This window comes from Lycium barbarum, chromosome 11 (assembly GCF_019175385.1).
Source record: "Lycium barbarum isolate Lr01 chromosome 11, ASM1917538v2, whole genome shotgun sequence".
NCBI classification, from domain to species: Eukaryota; Viridiplantae; Streptophyta; class Magnoliopsida; order Solanales; family Solanaceae; genus Lycium; species Lycium barbarum.
In genome coordinates this window covers 90006674-90026215 of record NC_083347.1, presented here as the reverse complement: position 1 = coordinate 90026215, position 19542 = coordinate 90006674, and the positions used below count along the sequence as shown (strand labels likewise).

Sequence of the window (19542 nt, the reverse complement as noted above, 5' to 3'; positions counted from 1 at the left end):
GTTCAGAAAAGGAAGAAAGCAAAACACTGAGGTTCCACAAATTGTGAGGTATTCAACAAGGAGTAACATTAAGAAATCTGTTAAATGATTGTTAAGACTTTATTCTGGAACATTAGATCAGTGAACTCACAATAAGCATTTCATAGAGTTCAAATGTTAAATAAGCATCATAAGTTCTTTTTGATAGCTTTGATGGAACCTTTTCAGCATCAGAGACAAATTCAGCAATATAGAAGGAAACTTGGAATGCCTTATGCTAATTCCAACTGTAATGGAAAAATCTGGTTCTTTGTGCAACACAATGTTGATGTTGAGGTTTTATTAGATACTGAGCAATCTATTACTGTCAAGTTGAATTTTCAAAATTTCAATAAAGATATGGTGGTTACAATGGTGTATGCTAAATGCTCAGAAGTTGAGAGACTGCAGTAGTGGGACAGTTTATATCTCTTGACTAGCAATATGGCATCTCCTTGGATGGTGGGTGGTGATTTTAATGTTATAATGAATGAAGAAGAAAAAATAGTAGGTTTACCAGTTTTGCCACATGAATATGAGGATTTTGCCTTTTGTTTGAATTCATGTGAGTTGTATGAGATGCCTTTCAAAGGGAGTCCTTTCACCTGGTGGAATGGAAGGGCTGCTAATGACTGCATTTTTAGAAGATTTTACACAATGATATGTTTCAGAATTGGTTTGGACATTTACAGGTGGAGCATTTGTCAAGGACTGGTTCTGATCATGCACCACTACTGGTATCATGTGGAGATCAAGTGCAAAAATTTGTAAAACCATTCAGGTTTCTCAAATTCTGGGTGGAACATGATACTTTTCTTGATTTGGTTAAGCAACAATGGGAAACAACTTTATCAGATGATGTATTTCTGTCATTTAAACTCAAGATGAAGAAACTGAAAACAACTTTAAGTACATGGAGTAAGGCTACTTTTGGTGACATTTTTAAACAACTTGTTATTAGAGAAGAAATAGTGAATATTAAGGAGCAGTTGTTTGAGGCAGATCCATCTGAAGAAAATAGAATGGTCATGCAGAGGGCACAAGCAGAACTCAAGCTGTATCTTCATTATGAGGAGGAATTCTGGAGACAAAAGGCCAGGATAGATTGTTTTTCTGAAGGTGATAAGAACACTAGATATTTCCATAGCCTGGTAAAAGGTAGAAGAAAAAGAATTCACATTAGGAGGATTAAAGATGATGCTGGTAACTGGCTTGAGGATGTTGATAGTGTTGCTGCTCAAGCTGTCAACTTTTTCCAAAAGCAATTTACTCATGAAGAGGTGAGAGAAGATTCTCCAATATTTAATCATATTCCAGAACTGATAAGGGAGGAGGATAATTTAATACTTGCTGAACAGCCTACTATGGAGGAAGTACAGATGGCTGTATTTGAGTTACATGGGGATAGTGCTTGTGGTCCTGATGGATTTTCTGGTATATTCTATCAGAAGTGTTGGGAGGTGATAAAGTTTGATGTATACAAGATTGTTAAAGCTTTTTTTGAAGGACATACTCTCCCCAAGTCAGTCACTCACACAAATCTGGTTTTGCTGCCAAAGAAGACTGTGGTTGAGGCATTTGCTGATATGAGACCTATAAGCCTTATCAACTTTATCAATAAGGTCATTTCAATAGTAGTTCATGATAGACTTGATAAGCTACTTTCCAGGGTAATCTCTCCAAATCAATCTGGTTTTGTTAAAGGAAGGAATATAATTGAGAATGTGTTATTGACACAAGAAATTGTAACTGATATAGGGAAGAGAGGAAAACCAGCAAATGTTGTGATTAAATTGGATATGGCAAAAGCATATGATAGGGTCTCATGGTTGTACTTATGTAAAGTGATGAGAAAGATAGGATTTTCTCCATTTTTCATTGACTTGAGGCTGTTGGCAAATAATTGGTATTCTGTCCTCCTAAATGGCCAGGCTCATGGTTTTGTTCATTCTACAAGGGGTGTCAAACAAGGGGATCCACTTTCTCCTGCCTTGTTCATCATTGCTGCAGAAGTCCTTTCAAGGGCACTAAACTCTTTGTTTGATCAGCCTGGATTTGTTGGATATGGGATGCCAAAGTGGAGTGCTGATTTGAATCATCTAGCATATGCAGATGATACAATCATATTTTCTTTAGCACATAATCAGTCTTTACAAATGATCATGGATACTCTTAAGGAATATGAGAAAGTGTCTGGACAGCTGATAAATAAGGGGAAAAGTTCATTTTATATGTTCAGCAAAGTATCACATGAGTTAAGCCAGCAGGTTGCAACAGCAACAGGATTTGTGAGAGGTCAATTTCCTTTTACATATCTTGGAGCACCAATCACTCATGCCAGGAAAAGGAAGGTGGATTACACTACATTATTGAAGAATGTCAAAGACAGGTTACAAACATGGAAAGGCAAGCTGCTGTCTTATGGAGGAAAAGCAGTGTTGATTACAAGTGTGCTTCAAAGTATTCCCATTCATGTGTTATCTGCTATAAGGCCTTCTAAATGTGTTATAAAGGAATTACACAGAATCTTTGCTAAATTCTTTTGGAATAATAAGGAAGAAGGTAGATGTAGACACTGGGCAGCTTGGATTAACATGTGCATTCCCAAGAATGAAGGAGGTTTGGGCTTCAGGTCTATCTATGACACATCTAAAGCTTTATGTGCTAAACTATGGTGGAAGTTTAGAACCACTAGTTCTCTCTGGGCTAATTTTCTATGGAATAAATACTGTAAAAAACAAATTCCTCAGGTGGTACAATGGAAGGGAGGATCCCAAGTCTGGAAGATGATGCTGGAAGCTAGGGATAATATAGAACAGGAAATCTGGTGGGAGCCTAAGATTGGAAGTTCAAACATTTGGTTTGATAATTGGACTAAACTAGGTGCTCTTAGTTATGTGGTTCCACAGTCCTGGCAAATCAATGAGCAGACTGAAGATGTTTCTGAAGTTATGACAGATGGAAGATGGAATATCAGCAAACTCATGCAGTTTTTTCCTGAAGATATTGTGCAGCATATAATACAGGAAATTGACATTAAATATGCATCAAATGAATGGGATAGACCTTGGTGGATGATGAAAAGTTCAGGCAAATTTACAGTAAGTAGTGCATGGCAGCTACTGAGGAAAAAAGCTAATGTAACTGTGCCATTTCAGAATATGTGGATCAAAGGTGTGCCTTTTAAAATTTCATTCTTCCTGTGGAGGTTGTGGAAGTTTAAAGTCCCAATTGATGAGGTGGTGGCAAGTATTGGCATTCCTTTAGTTTCAAAGTGTTGTTGCTGTCATAATGCTCAGATGGAGACAATGAATCATCTATTTATGTGTGGAGATTTGGCTACAAAGGTATAGAGATACTTCAATATGGGGGCTGGTTTGAATATGAATTGTATTCAGGTAAAACATGCTATAAGAAGTTGGTGGGAAGCAAAATGCCACTTCAAAATGAAATCCATATTTAAAGCAGTGCCTGCTTTTGTTGTATGGCAAATATGTAAGTGGAGAAACAATAGGCTTCATGGTGGTACAATGAATCTGAATAGAGTGCTATATGATATAAACATGAATATTCATATGTTGTGTAAAATTCAGTTTCCTGGGCTGAAAATTCCAACTACATGGCAGCATATTGTTCAGTTCTTTGAAGAATATAAGCCTACTGTTATATGCAGACTTATTAAATGGAGGAGACCTGTATTTGGTGTTTTCAAGTGTAATACTGATGGAGCTGCTAAAGGAAATCCAGGTCCAAGTTATGCAACTTTTTGTATAAGAAATGATGTGGGAGACTTGGTGTATGCAGCTGCAAAAACTTTGACAGATGGAACAAATATTGTGGCTGAGGCTAAGGCTATTAGGATGGGAATGAGGTATTGTGTGGAAAAGCAGCTTTTCCCATTGATCATAGAGACTGATTCCATGTCTATGAAGATGATTTTAAAGGAAGAATGGAAGGTCCCTTGGAGCATCTCAATGCTGGTGGATGATATCAAGAAAATGATGGAGGATCAAACAGTAGCTGTGGAGCATATACATAGAGAAGGCAATGGGCTGGCAGATTTTTTAACTAACTTGGTTTTTGATTTTGCAGGTACACTTCAGTTTCATAGTTTTCAAGAATTACCAAGTCAAGCCAAGAGGATTCTGAATATAGACAAGAGAGAAATCCCAAATTTGAGAATAAGAACCATCCAAGATAAAACACCAAACTGATAGCAGAATTGCCACTACTGTGATCACAATTTGCCAACTGATTGTGAGCATTTACAACATTTGTATTAGGGTGGTATCAGTGTGCTATGCATGCTCATTCCTTAATATAAATGGTGTGATGCTCATGATATGGATAGCAGGATGTACTTAGAGGATGGTTTCATGTAAAGGATTAAGCTAGGGGCAGGTATTAAATTGAAAGAGATGCATCAGATTCAAATACTGCAAAAATTAGTAGGTGCATGATTCACTTTAATAGTTTCCATGACTTACCAAGTAAAGCTAGGAGGATATTGAACATAGTGAAGGTTGGAATTCCAATTTGAGAATAAGAACAACACTAGATAAAGCTCCAGACAGAAGATCAGGCATATAAAAGAGCCATTTCCAATATGCAGACTGAAGCATAGACTGATGCAGCATCTGTGTTAAGGTGATATTAGTGTGTTCATCATGCTCATTCCTTAATATGGATGTTACAACATTCCATGATATGCTTAATGCTGGTTTGGTAATGGTACAAGTTTGAGAGTGGCCTAGATCATATACAGCAGAAGATGCCCACAGATGAACACTATTATATTCAAGACTGCCTGAAGAATGATTCACATGATTTGAAACATTCCACCTGTGAGACTTTGAAGGTGTGATAGGTGTTATCAAGTCAAGGCCCTTATATTTATAGTTGTCACTAATCTGTTACATTCTCCTTCTGTATTTTCTTTTCCACTTGCTGTTTTTTCATGTATTTTTGCTGTTTTTCTTTCTTTGATCAATCTCTTTTGGATTGATCACCCCTTTTCTTTTTATTGTTTCTTCTCTTTGATCAATCACTTTTGGATTGATATGTACATAATTTTCTTTTCAATAAAATTTCCACCTTTCTGGTGGTTTGTTTTTAAAAAAAAAAGGAATGCACCTTACTTCTGATTATCTTGTTAGCTGTTAGTCATGATTATGAATACCTTAGCTCACCTTGCTCATTCTCGTGAGCGTATTATAGATGACCGAGAGAAAAGGAATTATTGGTACTATTCACATGAGATACTTTGCTTTAGAGAATAGACATGACATGGTGCATTGTACATGGAGGACGTAACGTGGGACATACGTACATGGGAACGTGATTCATATGGCATGAAATGTGAATACGTGAATAGCTTGACATGGGACATGGGTACATGAAAAACATGGCGTTCACATAAGTATCTACATACCATGGCGTATAGACTTGAGTTCATGAGCATTGAAGTAAGACTAAGGCATAAGTGTGACTTGCATGGAGTACAATTGTAGGCTAACTCTTGGGTACTCAGAGACGTAAGGCATGGATAAAACGTTACCTTTAGTATTTAGATATAACGAAAGAATAGGACGTGGTTCAACATAGCTTACTCTTATCATCGTGAGTAAACGCCCTTGTTATAAATAAGGCTCATGAAAGAATGAATTATAGGCATGAATAATTCGTTCCTCGAGCATCTAAGACATGGGTAGAAAGTCACCTTGAACACAACGAGGCCTAGATACTTAGCGAAAGGAAAAAAAGAATCATGTCATCATAATCGTAAAACATTAGCTAAAGGAACATAAGCACGAATTACATAGAATCATGGGTAGGACATCCATCTTGGTTCACCTTCATTGTTATCTAACAAAATGATTATTACAATACCGCTATAAGTGGGATGCATAGAGAAATGGATTGGGGCACAAGTATGTGGTAACATGGATAAAATAATCATAGGGGTCAAGATCATCATCAGATTTGAAAAGAACTTAAATGCTAGAACATGGACATGAGTATAAAAGCATGATGGATACGTGAGACCTGAATGCAGTTTTTAACTTTAGACATGAGCACGCCTGATGCGCGAAACATGAAAGGACATACCCTTGCATAGCTTACTATAGTATGAAGTCTTAATTCCTATATCTTAAACGTAGAGTGTAAAGCTCTAACATGGGTACGAAAGGCATGAGTAGGGTACGTCTGGGCATTAGTACCATATAGTACATGAATTACTCTGGAATTGGAACCATTATACCCTTAAAACCCGCTATTCGATCTAGAACTTTATCTCATAACATAATTACCTTGTACTTGATCTCAACAGCATGACAAAAATCACATTCTACGCATCTTATCTTAGCTACATGAAACTGTGACCCTCTGGCATAATCTCCTTAACACCTATCAACTTACAAAACACATAGTTTATATTGGCACCTTATCTCACGATCTCCCCCTTAGTTCAAAAGCTGACGTTTAAAGCCTGTGGATCCCTTGAGTTAGCGATAAGGGTCATCTAGTGGTTCTGCTAATTTCCTCTACATACTGACGACTCATTTCTTCGGCTTACTTCAAGCAAGTCTTATTTACTGGGAAAACTGGATTACTTAAATGAACGGGTTTCTAATGTACATAACTGGCATACTAGCTTTGTCAGTCTTGAGGAAAACTCTTTTTTGATAACCCTTAAAGGCTCTTCTTCTGTAGCTTGCTTTCTTACTACTTAGATGGTTTTCTTCTTTCACCAATTTCTATACCTCAAATTTAACTTAAACCCTTTAGGTTCTAACACGCCTTCGGTGTATTCAGACAGTTACCCACTTAGTAGTGCTAACTTGACTAAGTACTCAAATCGTACTTCTACTAACTCTGCTGAAAATTTCTAATTCACTGTATCTAGTCAACCTTACTTGCTATGCTTTTGTTAACCACTTGCTAGCATCATATTCTCTAATTCTTCTCTGAGTACTAAAGTGAAGCATAAGGTTATTTCTAACTTTTCCTCCTTATCTGACTCTATTCTGGGGTTGTATACTATCTTTCTGAACTATAGACATGAATCACACTTAGGAAACTTCATCTGTCTCAAACAAGGAATTGGAACAACTAACCCCAAACTCCCTATACACTTTCAAAATTATATCATACTATACACATCAGGGATAAATACTTAATCACATAACCTAAGAGGGAATTGTCATATCTTTTATCTCATAGTAATATCTGCTTTTTGTAGTAACTTACTAACGTCATACTCTCTAGGTCTAATCTGAATAAGTTGAAATAATTTGAAACTAATACTAAAAAAAAATTCAATATCATCTGCTCATGGTTTTCTTATCGCATCAGTTCCTTCCTAGTAATGTGCATAGATCATATGGCAAAAATATATATATCCTTGAAAAAGTCGAGACTTTCTAGTAGTACAAGTGGTTGGCTCTTAGGCTATTCCCCTGCTCAAAACTACCATGGACAATTTATGCCTGCTGCGGTTAACTTCGTATCATGCTACCTCGTGGGGTATTAAATATGAACCATCACCCTTATACTATAGCTTCATGGTCAAAGAGTCCAAATAAACTTACCTTATAGGGTATATAACCTACGTGTGCTACCATATCGAAATTTGTCTTTCAAATGGTACTAACACCTGATAAACACACCATGCACTATTTGACAAGTCTTGGGTCTCGAATTTCCTTCTTGCCGCTTACACATTTGATACGTTCAGAATTCGATGGAAAAAGAATGTTGCTTACTGCTCTAAGCTACATGGCACGAATTAGAATAATTCCTGATGACTCCATCTGAAAGAAACACATCGATAATGATTAGATTTATATCTTTCTCATCCATTGAGACGTGGCGTATTCGGTAGAATGGGAAACAACACACGAGTCCGAGTGATTTCTGAGAACATAGCTCTATTGCACGATCTAGAGTTGAAAGAAGTGAGACAATCTTAAATGTCTTGTTGGTCAACTGTTTATATGTGTGGGCGCCACACACATATAAAAGTGACCCCACTGGACACGGTTTCATAGACTCCCTAAGACACTTTAACCTAGGGCTCTGATACCAAACTTTGTCACACCCCGAACCATGGCCTGGGCATAACACGACACTCGGGCCTTGCTTGCATGTGTCCGAGGAACCTCATGGCTTGCTTGTAAACATGGGCATCAAAACAATATAATCTATATGATGCAATTTAAATAAATCATGAAAATGTAATTTGCGGAATAAAGTCATGAAGTAATCTCATAACATGAAAAATCATGAAAACATAATAGTCTGCACGCTTGAAAACATAACTGACTCTATGAACTAACATCTGTCTATGAAATCTCCAAAACATGTCTAAATACTAACTACCAGGACATGGCCCTGGACTACCATAACTGAATACTAATGCAAACTCTATGTTGAACCCCGAGAGGAGTGGGGCTCACCAATAAGCTGATAACTGAGGTGATCCTACTGCGCAGGTGTATGCTCCTGAAAATCGGTATCTGCACCGTGAAGTGCAGGCCCCGGGCAAAAGGGACATTAGTACATGGTGAATAGTACTAGTATGTAAAACCTACTGAAACGAAGAACATGGCACAACATAGGTATAGGACATGAACTGAAACTGAATGTAACTTGAACATGAGCATGAAACGTGAGTAATGTCTGAAAACAGTAAATCAATGGAAATACATGTATATAAAACTGCTTGTAACGTGGGGAATGCTATAGTATAACCGACAACATGATCTGGTACTTGCGTCTTACCAGCAGAACACTCACACCTTGCCAGGGATATGAGATTTAAGTGTTACACCCCGAAAAATTTCTCGTGAACGTATAGTGAATAGACTAACGAAGGGCACGACGTATACGATGTTTTAATAAGTAAGAAATAACATTTGATGATTCTAAATGAGATTTCAAAGACATTTGAGGTAGGAGACGAAAGTTGTTAAGGAAAGCAAGACATATGTTGTGTGTCGGGCAGAATTTACAAGTATCGAATTAATGACGACTTAATGATGTTTGAAGAAGAGTTATAATGTCCCTTAGATTGTTAACGAGGTGTTAAACAAGTATCAAGCAGGTTCCATAAAGATTTGAGATCAATCGAAGTGACGAGAATAAAATCGGAGAAGAGACAGTTTATACGACCAATTATACGGTCCGTATAATATTATACGGTCTGTATAATGGTCCGCAGAATCGTCACAATGAAGGTCTGTCATTGATGGGATTATACGGTCACTTATACGGACCGTATAATGTGCCGTATAATGGTCACAAAATGATTTGTTGCTGGGGATGATTTTACGATCACTTATACGGACCGTATAAATTTATACGGACCGTATAGGTGTCCGTATAATTTAGTCTGGACAAATTTTAAAAGTTGATATAAGGACCTCATCTCATTTAATGCATTTCATACCTTCTCTCCACACTTCAAGAATTCTCTAGAACCTTCCACACTCTTCATATACAAGAACCCAAGAGAGATTGGTGATCAGCTTCATCAAACCAACAAAATTAAGTGTAAGAAACACATTAAAGTTCATCCAAGCCAAGGAATTCCAATGGAAGTGAACTAGGGTTTTGGTGCAAGAGAAATATTTCCATTCAAGGCTTATTTCTACACTATATAAGGTAAGTTTTATGATCTTTTCATGTTGTTTAAGGTGTTGAAAAGTTGAAACACTTGGATTGAAGGAGGATATAGGAAATGGGTCATGAATGTGGGAATAGTGTCATTTTTGAGTAGTAGTTTGGAGGGAATCATAAATATTGATATGTTGTGATTATAAGTATGCTATAAGTGACATTTTAAACATGGGGTAAGTATTATATGTGAGAAAACACAATAGTGAAATATGACCACGATTATGGAGGAATTGAAGTGAAATTGTGAAATGTGGATAATATAGATGAATGATGATTGTTGTTTATAATATTGTGAATGTTGTTATGGATGTTTGGGAGATGATATGAAAAATGAGGAAAGTTGTATAAACAAAGGAAACGCTGCCCAATTTTCCCTAGCTTTAGTAAGCACGTTCTTATAATCAATTAGCTAATGTTAATACGAACTTTCTTGAAGGTAGAGACGTGAGCGTTGAAGAAGAACGATCAAGCAATAGAATTGTTAAATGAAAGAGGTATGTAAGGTTAATCCTTTCCTTCTATGGCATGATTCCTATGGCATGAATCTTCCAATTTTTCCATGATCTTCCTAAATAACGGAAACTATGAGCCCATGACTATAAAGAGCTACGTACGCACATGCTAATGAAAAGAGATACGATACGAGCATGATGATGAGTTTAAGTATAGAGAATCCTAGAGTAATATACGATGTTCATGAAGCTAATGATCCTAAGTATGGTTCCTTTGATGCTTTTCCTTGTGTACACTCGCCTTAAAATGTTAGCCCCTTCAAGGTGAGATACGATGATTATGATCACACCCTAATGTAATCGGGGGTTCACGACCTTATGTCACCCCAACATAGCCATAGATGCCTTCCAGTTCTAATGTATATTTTAATGATAGATGTATAATAATGCTAAGCTAGGATAAGGTTACGATAAGCTCATGATAAGTCTATGGTGTGCACACGATGATACAATTCCACCGTGCCTAAATGGCCGGACATGTCACCACGAAGGCGGGCTGCTTGTGATTCTACCGTGCCTAAATGGCCGGACATGTCACCGCTAAGGCGGGCTGCTTATGATTCCACCGCGCCTAGAAGGCTGGACATGATCACCACTAGTGGGCGGCATATGATGGTTACCCGGACGCGGGTTAATGATGATGGTATATATATGATACGATGATGTATGCGTTATGATGATACATGTACTATGACTATATATAAGTTAAATGCCTGAAATGTATCCACCCTTAAAAGTTACGCAGGTTATATCTTCATCTTATGTCTTATGATTTCCCCTATTATGTTCATTTCATTTATGCTTTACATACTCAGTAGAATGTTCGTATTGACGTTCGTTTTCTTTGGACGCTGTGTTCATGCCCACAGGTAGACAGGGAGGTGGTCCAGACTCGTAGGAGCTAGCAGACTTGAGAGCACTCCATTGTTCCGGAGGTGCCATTGACTTATTATTTTGTGTATATACATGTATTTGGGCATGACGGGGCCCTGCCCCGTCCCTATGTCTAGCACTCTAGTAGAGGCTCGTAGATACGTATGTGTGGGTAGTATGATAAATATGTTTAAAAATGGAAACGGTTTTCCCATGATTTTGAGTATAAGAATAATGAATGAAAGCAGGACGAGTACGATGGGAAATAGTATGACCGGTGCTCGGTGGTTAGCCCCGGGTACCCGTCATGGCCCCTAGTCGGGTCGTGACAAAAGTGGTATCAGAGCAGTTCTGTCATAGGAAGTGTCTACGAGCCGTGTCTAGTAGAGTCTTGTTTATGGTGTGTTGCGCGCCACACTAAAAAATAGGAGGCTATGGGGCATTTAGGAAAAATGACCATCTTTCATCTAAAGAGATCGTGCAATAGAGCGTTGTTATAAGATTTTCTCCTCCCTAATGGTGTGCTATGATTTCAGAAATTCCGCCAACGGGAAAAGCTACAGCCGCCCAGAAGGGCAAGACTACGATGAAAAGACGGGTAGAAAGAGAGCTGCCAATGAATGTAGAAGGGGGCGAATCACATAATGAGGCTCCATCTAATACTCCTCCCACTCCGCCTATTATAGAAGAACAAGAAGGGGCTTCAGCTCCAGCTCCTATGCCTCCAGCTTTCCCACCGGGTACTTCAGGTCAACAAGTGACCAAGGCTATTCATCTATTGACGCAGTTAGTTGCCGCCCAGGCACAGCGGCAGAGTGCGGGTCCAAGTGATCGGGCAGCTAGTATAAGAGCCCGTGATTTCATGAGTTTGAATTCTCCGGAGTTCTTCGGGTCAAAGAAGGATGAAGACCCGCAAAGTTTTATCGATGAAATGTTGAGAACGTTGAAGATTATTCATGCCTCCGAAACGGAATCTGTGGAGTTGGCATCTTATAGACTCCGAGATGTGGCGGTATTATGGTACAATAATTGGCTATCATCAAGAAAAGAGACTGCGCCTCCTCCCGTTTGGCAAGAATTTGTAAATGCCTTCATCCGCCACTATTTTCCACCCGAGGTCCGCCGAGCTAGAGCGGATGTGTTCTTAAATCTAAAACAAGGAAATATGAGTGCCCGGGAGTATAGCCTTCAGTTTAATTCATTGGCTAGATATGCCCCGACTATGGTGGCCGACATGGGGGATAGAGTGCACAGATTCGTGAGTAGATTAGGGCCACATTTGTTCAAGGACTTCTTGACGGCTTCGTTGCAAGATGGGATGGATATTTCCCGCATTCAAGCCCATGCCCAGAAGTTAGAAGGATAACAACATCCGAAAAGGGGTGATCGTGATATTGATAGAGGGAAAAGCAAGAGGGCCAGATCTATGGGGGTAGGTAGTGATTATAGAGGGGAATCAAGGCAGGTATATTCTCGACAGTCAGGCCAGTCGGCGACTAGTGCGCCTTCACGATTTGCAGGTAGGAGATTTGATTGCTCCATTCCTTTAGGACAGGGTCAGAGTTCAAGAGCTTCAAGTTCCCAGTTTGGGGGTGATTATAGTCGAAGGAGACCACCAGTTCCACGATGTAGTCAGTGCAGAAAATTACATTCAGGGCCATGTCGTCAGGGCACAGATGCTTGCTATGTTTGTGGACAGGCTGGGCACTTGATGCGTGATTTTCCCTCGAGGTATGGTAGAGGTGGGGTTCAGCCCACAGGATCAGCAGCTGGTTCCTCTTCAGTGCGCCCGGTAGGAAAGACTCCCCAGATTTCAGCAGGTTGAGGTAGAGGCAGAGGGGGAGCATCTACTTCAGGTGCCACTCAGCCCCGTATGTATGCTTTAGCCGGACGATAGGATCTTAAGTCCTCCTCGGATGTGGTTACAGGTACATTATCCGTATTTTCCCATGATGTGTATGCATTGATATATCCGGGTTCTACCCTATCTTATATTACTCCGTATGTTGCTGGTCGTATTGGGGTAAAACCTAGGACAATTAAAGCTTTTGAGGTATCTACTTCGGTTGGTGATCCCGTGATAGCTAGACAAGTGTATAAAAATTGTGTAATTGTGATTTGCGACCGCCAGACTAAAGCTGATTTAGTTGAGCTGGAGATGTTAGATTTCGATGTGATTATGGGTATGGATTGGTTGACCTTATGTTATGCTAATGTTGATTGCCGAATGAAAGTAGTTCGATTTCAATTTCCGGGAGAGCCTGTGCTTGAATGGAAGGGCAATACAGCGTCTCCAAGAGGTAGGTTTATTTCCTACCTTAAGGCAAGAAAGATGATAGCAAAAGGCTATATTTATCACTTAGTCCGAGTTCATGACACCGAAGCAAATTCGCCAACTCTCCAATCTGTTCCGGCAGCGAATGAATTTACGGATGTATTTCCAGATGAATTTCCAGGCCTTCCTCCGGAAAGAGAGATTGATTTCGCTATTGATGTGTTGCCGGACACCAAGCCTATTTCTATTCCTCCTTACTGAATGGCTCTAGCAGAATTGAAAGAGCTAAAGGCACGGTTGAAAGATTTTCTTGAGAAGGGGTTTATTAGACCCAGTTCATCACCGTGGGGAGCACCAGTCCTATTCGTGAGAAAGAAGGATGGTTCCCTACGAGTGTGTATCGATTATAGGCAGTTGAATAAGGTGACGATAAAGAACAAATATCCTCTCCCAAGGATTGATGATTTGTTTGATCAATTACAAGGTGCCAAGTGGTTTTCCAAAATAGACTTGAGGTCAAGTTATCATCAAGTGAGAGTTAAAGAAGAAGATATTCCCAAAACAGCTTTTAGAACGAGATATGGCCATTATGATTTCCGGGTGATATCGTTTGGGTTAACCAATGCCCCGGCAGTGTTCATGAATTTGATGAATAATGTATTCAGGCCTCTCTTGGATTTATTTGTAATAGTATTCATTGACGATATTCTTGTATACTCTCGCACAGAATCAGAACATGCTGACCATTTACATATTGTTCTTGGAATTCTTCGAACTCGAGAATTGTATGCAAAATTTTCAAAGTGCGAGTTTTGGCTGAATTCTGTGATATTTTTGGGTCATGTTATTTCAGATGATGGCATTCGAGTTGATACTCAGAAAATTAAAGCTGTGAAGACTTGGCCAAGGCCTACGATGCCTGTAGAAGTCCGTAGTTTTCTGGGATTGGCAGGTTACTATAGAAGGTTTGTAGAAGGATTTTCCTCTATTTCAGCCCCATTGACGAAGCTAACCCAAAAATTAGCTAAGTTTCTGTGGAATGATGCTTGTGAATGCAGCTTCCAAGAGTTGAAGGACAGATTAACCTCAACCCCAGTCTTGACACTCCCAGAAGGGCTAGATGGTTATGTTGTATATTGTGATGCTTCTGGTGTTGGGTTAGGATGTGTATTACTGCAGCACGGTAAAGTCATCGCTTATGCTTCGAGACAACTGTGTAAACATAAAAAGAACTACCCAACTCATGATCTCGAATTGGCCGTAGTTATTCATGCATTAAAGATGTGGAGATATTACTTGTATGGCGTGCATGTTGATATCTACACATATCACAAGAGTCTTCAATACATTTTCAAACAGAAGGAGTTGAACCTGCGGCAGAGGCGGTGGTTAGAGTTATTGAAAGATTATGATGTGAGTATTTTATACCACCCCGGAAAGGCAAATGTAGTAGCTGATGTGCTTAGCCGCCGATCGATGGGCAGCCTATGTGAAGTTCCTCCAGAGAAGAAAGAATTGATTCATGAGCTCCACCAACTAGCTAATCTTGGAGTACGTCTAATTGATTCAGGTAGTGCAGGAATTGGTATTAATGATCCCACAGTTTTGTCCCTGAATACGGAAGTGAAAGAGCGTCAGTATGAAGATCCTTATTTGAGCCATTACAGGGACACATTTCGTGAAAAAGAGAAGTCTCCATTTGAAACTTATATGGATGGAATTCTTAGATACCGAGGCAGGCTATGTGTTCCGAATGTTAAAGAATTATGTCATCGAATTCTCGAAGAAGCTCATGATTCTCGGTATTCTATTCACCCAGGTGCAACGAAGATGTATCTTGATCTCAAGTTGATATATTGGTGGGATGGCATGAAGAGAGACATAGCAGAATTTGTAGCTCAATGTCCAAACTGCCAGCAAGTGAAAATCGAGCATCAAAAGCCAGGAGGATTATTGCAAGCAATGGAAATCCCTACTTGGAAATGGGAAGTGGTCAATATGGATTTTATTGTGGGATTACCTCGTTCCCGAAGCAAGTATGATTCTATATGGGTGATTGTGGATAGATTGACGAAAGCAGCTCATTTTCTTCCTGTTAGAACCACATACTTAGTAGAAGATTATGCAATGTTGTATCTCAAAGAGATTGTGAGACTCCATGGTATTCCGATATCCATTATCACAGATAGAGGAGCGCAATTTACAGCCAAGTTCTGGAAATCTTTCCAAGAAGGTCTAGGTACTCAAGTAAAACTTAGCACGACTTTTCATCCGCAGATTGATGGGCAAGCCGAATGTACCATTCAAACATTGGAGGATATGCTAAGAGCATGTATTCTAGACTTTGGTGGTAGTTGGGATGACCACTTAAATTTAATCGAGTTTGCATACAACAATAGCTACCATTCCAGTATCCAAATGGCTCCGTATGAAGCTCTATATGGAAGGAAGTGTAGATCCCCAATTGGATGGTTTGAAATAGGAGAAGTACAACTAATAAGCCCTGAGTTGGTTCAACAAGCAGTAGAAAAAGTCAAGGTGATCCGAGATCGATTATTGACAACCCAAAGTCGCCAAAAATCTTATGCGGACAACCGCCAGTGAGACTTAGGATTTCAAGTTGATGATTAGGTATTCTTAAAGGTGTCACCAATGAAAGGAGTGATGAGATTTGGTAAAAAAAAGGAAAGTTAAATCCTCGATACGTTGGACCCTATCAGATTATCCGCAAGGTGGGTCAAGTAGCTTATGAATTGGACTTGCCTCCAAAACTTGAATCAGTCCATCCGGTTTTCCATGTCTCAATGCTCCGCAAGTGTGTTGGAGATCCTACGAGGATTTTCCCAATAGATGATGTTCAAGTGACAAAAAAGCTAGTCTATGAAGAAGTGCCCATTGCCATATTAGACAGACAAGTACGGAGACTTCGAAACAAGGAAGTGGCCTCAGTTAAAGTCTTATGGCGAAATAACAACTGAGAAGAAATGACTTGGTAAGTAGAAGAGAGTATGAAATCCAAATACCCGCACCCGCACTTATTTTAGCCCCCAGAAGAGATCCACGATGAAAAATTGGGATTCCGAGGTATGTATGTTTTCTTTTATGCATATGGGTCGTGTGTGGCCAACTTATATTGCTATTGTGTTGTGGCCCTGTGAGGCAATATTATTATGGGATTTTTTGACTGGATGGTAGTGCTATATTATAGGGGAAACTCTGGCGAAATTTTCATAGAATTCCTGAGTGCTTAACATTCGAGGACGAATGTTCCAAAAGGGGGGAGAATGTTACACCCCGAAAAATTTCCCGTAAACGTATAGTGAATAGACTAACAAGGGCACGACGTATACGATGTTTTAATAAGTAAGAAATAACATTCGATGATTCTAAATGAGATTTCAAAGACATTTGAGGTAGGAGACGAAAGTTATTAAGGAAAGCAAGGCATATGTTGTGTGTCGGGCAGAATTTACGAGTATCGAATTAATGACGACTTAATGATGTTTTGGAGAAGAGTTATAATGTCCCTTAGATTGTTAACGAGGTGTTAAACAAGTATCAAGAAGGTTCCATAAGGATTTGAGATCAAGCGAAGTGACGAGAATAAAATCGGAGAAGAGACAGATTATACGACCAATTATACGGTCCGTATAATGGTTCGCATAATCGTCAAAGTGAAGGTCTCTCACTGATGGGATTATACGGTCACTTATACGGACCGTATAAAATTATACGGACCGTATAATGTGCCGTATAATGGCCACAAAATGAGTTGTTGCTGGGGATGATTTTACGGTCACTTATACGGACTGTATAAGTGTCCGTATAATTTAGTCGGGACAGATTTTAAAAGTTGATATAAGGACCTCATCTCATTTAATTCATTTCATTCCTTCTCTCCACGAGAAAATACTGAAAATACCCCCCAACGTTTGACCAAAATCCCAACTACACACCTAACCTTTGCGGGGGTCCTATTACTCCCCTGGACAAATTTTTTCAGTAGCAAAATGGCCCTTTTTGGTTGATGTGGCAGACCAATCAGCCAACCCCCAAATATTAAATGGCGGTTGTCCACACGCGCATGTCCCACGTGCCACGTGTTTAATTTCGCCCCATTTTTTGACCCGGAACCCGACCCGTACCCACTTCTTTAATTTTGCCCCATTCAGCCTCACTCGTCATATTCAACAAAACCCTACACCATCCTGACCACGACGGTAAACACCATTTTCACCCCCAATCGTTGTCAACATATTATCACGACTATATTTTCGTTGCTGCTCATTGTTCATCTAGTAACCGTTAGTTTCGTTTTTTTTTTTTTGTGAAAAAATGATACTACGATTTTGTGCATATTGTTTGAAATCTGGACTATAAAGAACAAATTTTCAGAGTTCCCCAACTGTAATCATCATATTTATCATCATATTGTGCATAGTGTTTTTTTTTTTCCAAAAAACGATGTAGTCTAGGGTTTTCAGTTACTGTGCATGTGCTTATGATTTTTTTTGATTCCGTTTGACATTAAGTTGAATTAGTTGTTATTCTTTGTTTTTTTTTATTTTGTATTTAGGTAGTACATGGCTGATTTTGTGTATGTAACCTTAAGATGGTACAATGGAGGTGAGTTACACTTAAATAGTGGGGAGCCAATATATGAAGGTGGGGAAGGTATTGATATATTCGATGTCGATGTTGATATGTTGTCTTTTTTTGAGTTGAGAGACTTTATTAAAGAATTAGGATACACGACTACTTGCACATTCAGTATTAAGCCACCTCATAGTGGCATTTTGGTAAATGTTGATAATGATGAGGTTATTTTAAATATGACTGTGGGTTTGAATGATGGTGATATTGTGGAGGTTTTTGTCAAGCACATGGTTGATGATGCAGTTGTTGACCCACCTTTATTAGAATATGTGAGTCATGGGGATAGGGAGGAATCTTGTTCCCCTTTTAATAAAGGGGCTGATGACATAGGGGCTGATGAAAGATGTAGTAATGAAAGGGTTGTTGAGGAGCCCTTAGATTGTCCTAATACACCTTTGTCCTTTTCTGCTCAAACTTGTGAAAAAACACCACCTCCTACCTCCTATACACCTGCTGCTACTGCTGAAAACACACCACCCCATTCCTCTCTTACTTCAAATTTTTCTGTTCCAGAAAAAACATCTCCTACCTATCCTACACCTGCTGTTGGTCCTGAAGAAACAACAGCCCATTCCTCTTTTCCTTGTGCTGATACTACTACTGAAAATACAGCAGGCCCTTCCTCTTCTACACCTGCAGCTTCAGTTGAAAATAATCCACCCCATTGTTCTTTTACTTGTGCTGCTAGTGCTGCTGAAAATACAGCAGGTCCTTCATCTTCTACACCTGCTGTTGATGAAGATCTTGAAGATATAGGTCCAGTTGGATCTGATTTCTTAGATGAGGGTTCTGATTTCTCAACTGATGATAGTGAACAATCTGTAGATGACATAGAAGAGGAAGGTAAGGATGAATATGCAAGTGATGAGCGTGATGAGGTAAGAGAGTTGAAGGCTGAAAGGAGGATTGAGTTTCAGAGGAGAAAAAGAAGTGAGAGGGCAAAACTTGATAGTAAAGAGGTTCCAACAGGTGAAGCTGGTGTGGATCTAGGATTTAATGAAACTACAACAGGTAAGGTTAGTGTTGAGGGTAGGTTAGGAGGTGATGAACCTTACATTGATAGTTCTGCTGATGATAGCTTTGAAATAGATAGGGATGAGGGTTGGGATGATGAAGAGGACATTGAATCTGTTGGGGTAAATCTGCCAAGAAGACAAAGGTTTACAAGAAGGAAGAATGATAAGAACAAAATCATTCATAACCCCACTGCCAAGAAAGTTGTATGGCAGTTGGGTATGGTCTTTAAAGATGTTGATGAGTTTAGGAGAGCAGTAACAAAATATGCTGTTAGGAAAAGGGTTAAGGTAGAAAAGTGGGTGAATGAGCCTACAAGGGTTAGGGTGAGGTGTAAGGATGGTTGTCCATGGATATTGTATGCTAGGCTTGATAAAAACACAGATGATTTCCAAATTAAAACTTACATTCCAAAGCATACTTGCATCCAAACTACCAGAAACTACTTGTGTAATGCCAAGTTTATTGTTGATGCCTATAGAAAGAGAATAACTGAGAAGCCAAACATTAAAG

The 19542-nt window shown here is 39.2% G+C and overlaps 1 protein-coding gene across 1 annotated transcript; it reads left to right on the top strand.

Moving 5' to 3' along the window:
* Positions 1-192: 192 nt before the first annotated feature.
* Positions 193-4232, top strand: LOC132619971 (uncharacterized). The gene is made up of 6 exons (XM_060334725.1): positions 193-393; positions 711-1763; positions 1950-2075; positions 2166-3119; positions 3237-3365; positions 3417-4232. The coding sequence occupies exons 1-6, from the start codon at positions 193-195 to the stop codon at positions 4230-4232; spliced, it is 3279 nt and encodes a 1092-aa protein (XP_060190708.1).
* The last annotated feature ends 15310 nt before the right edge of the window (positions 4233-19542 follow it).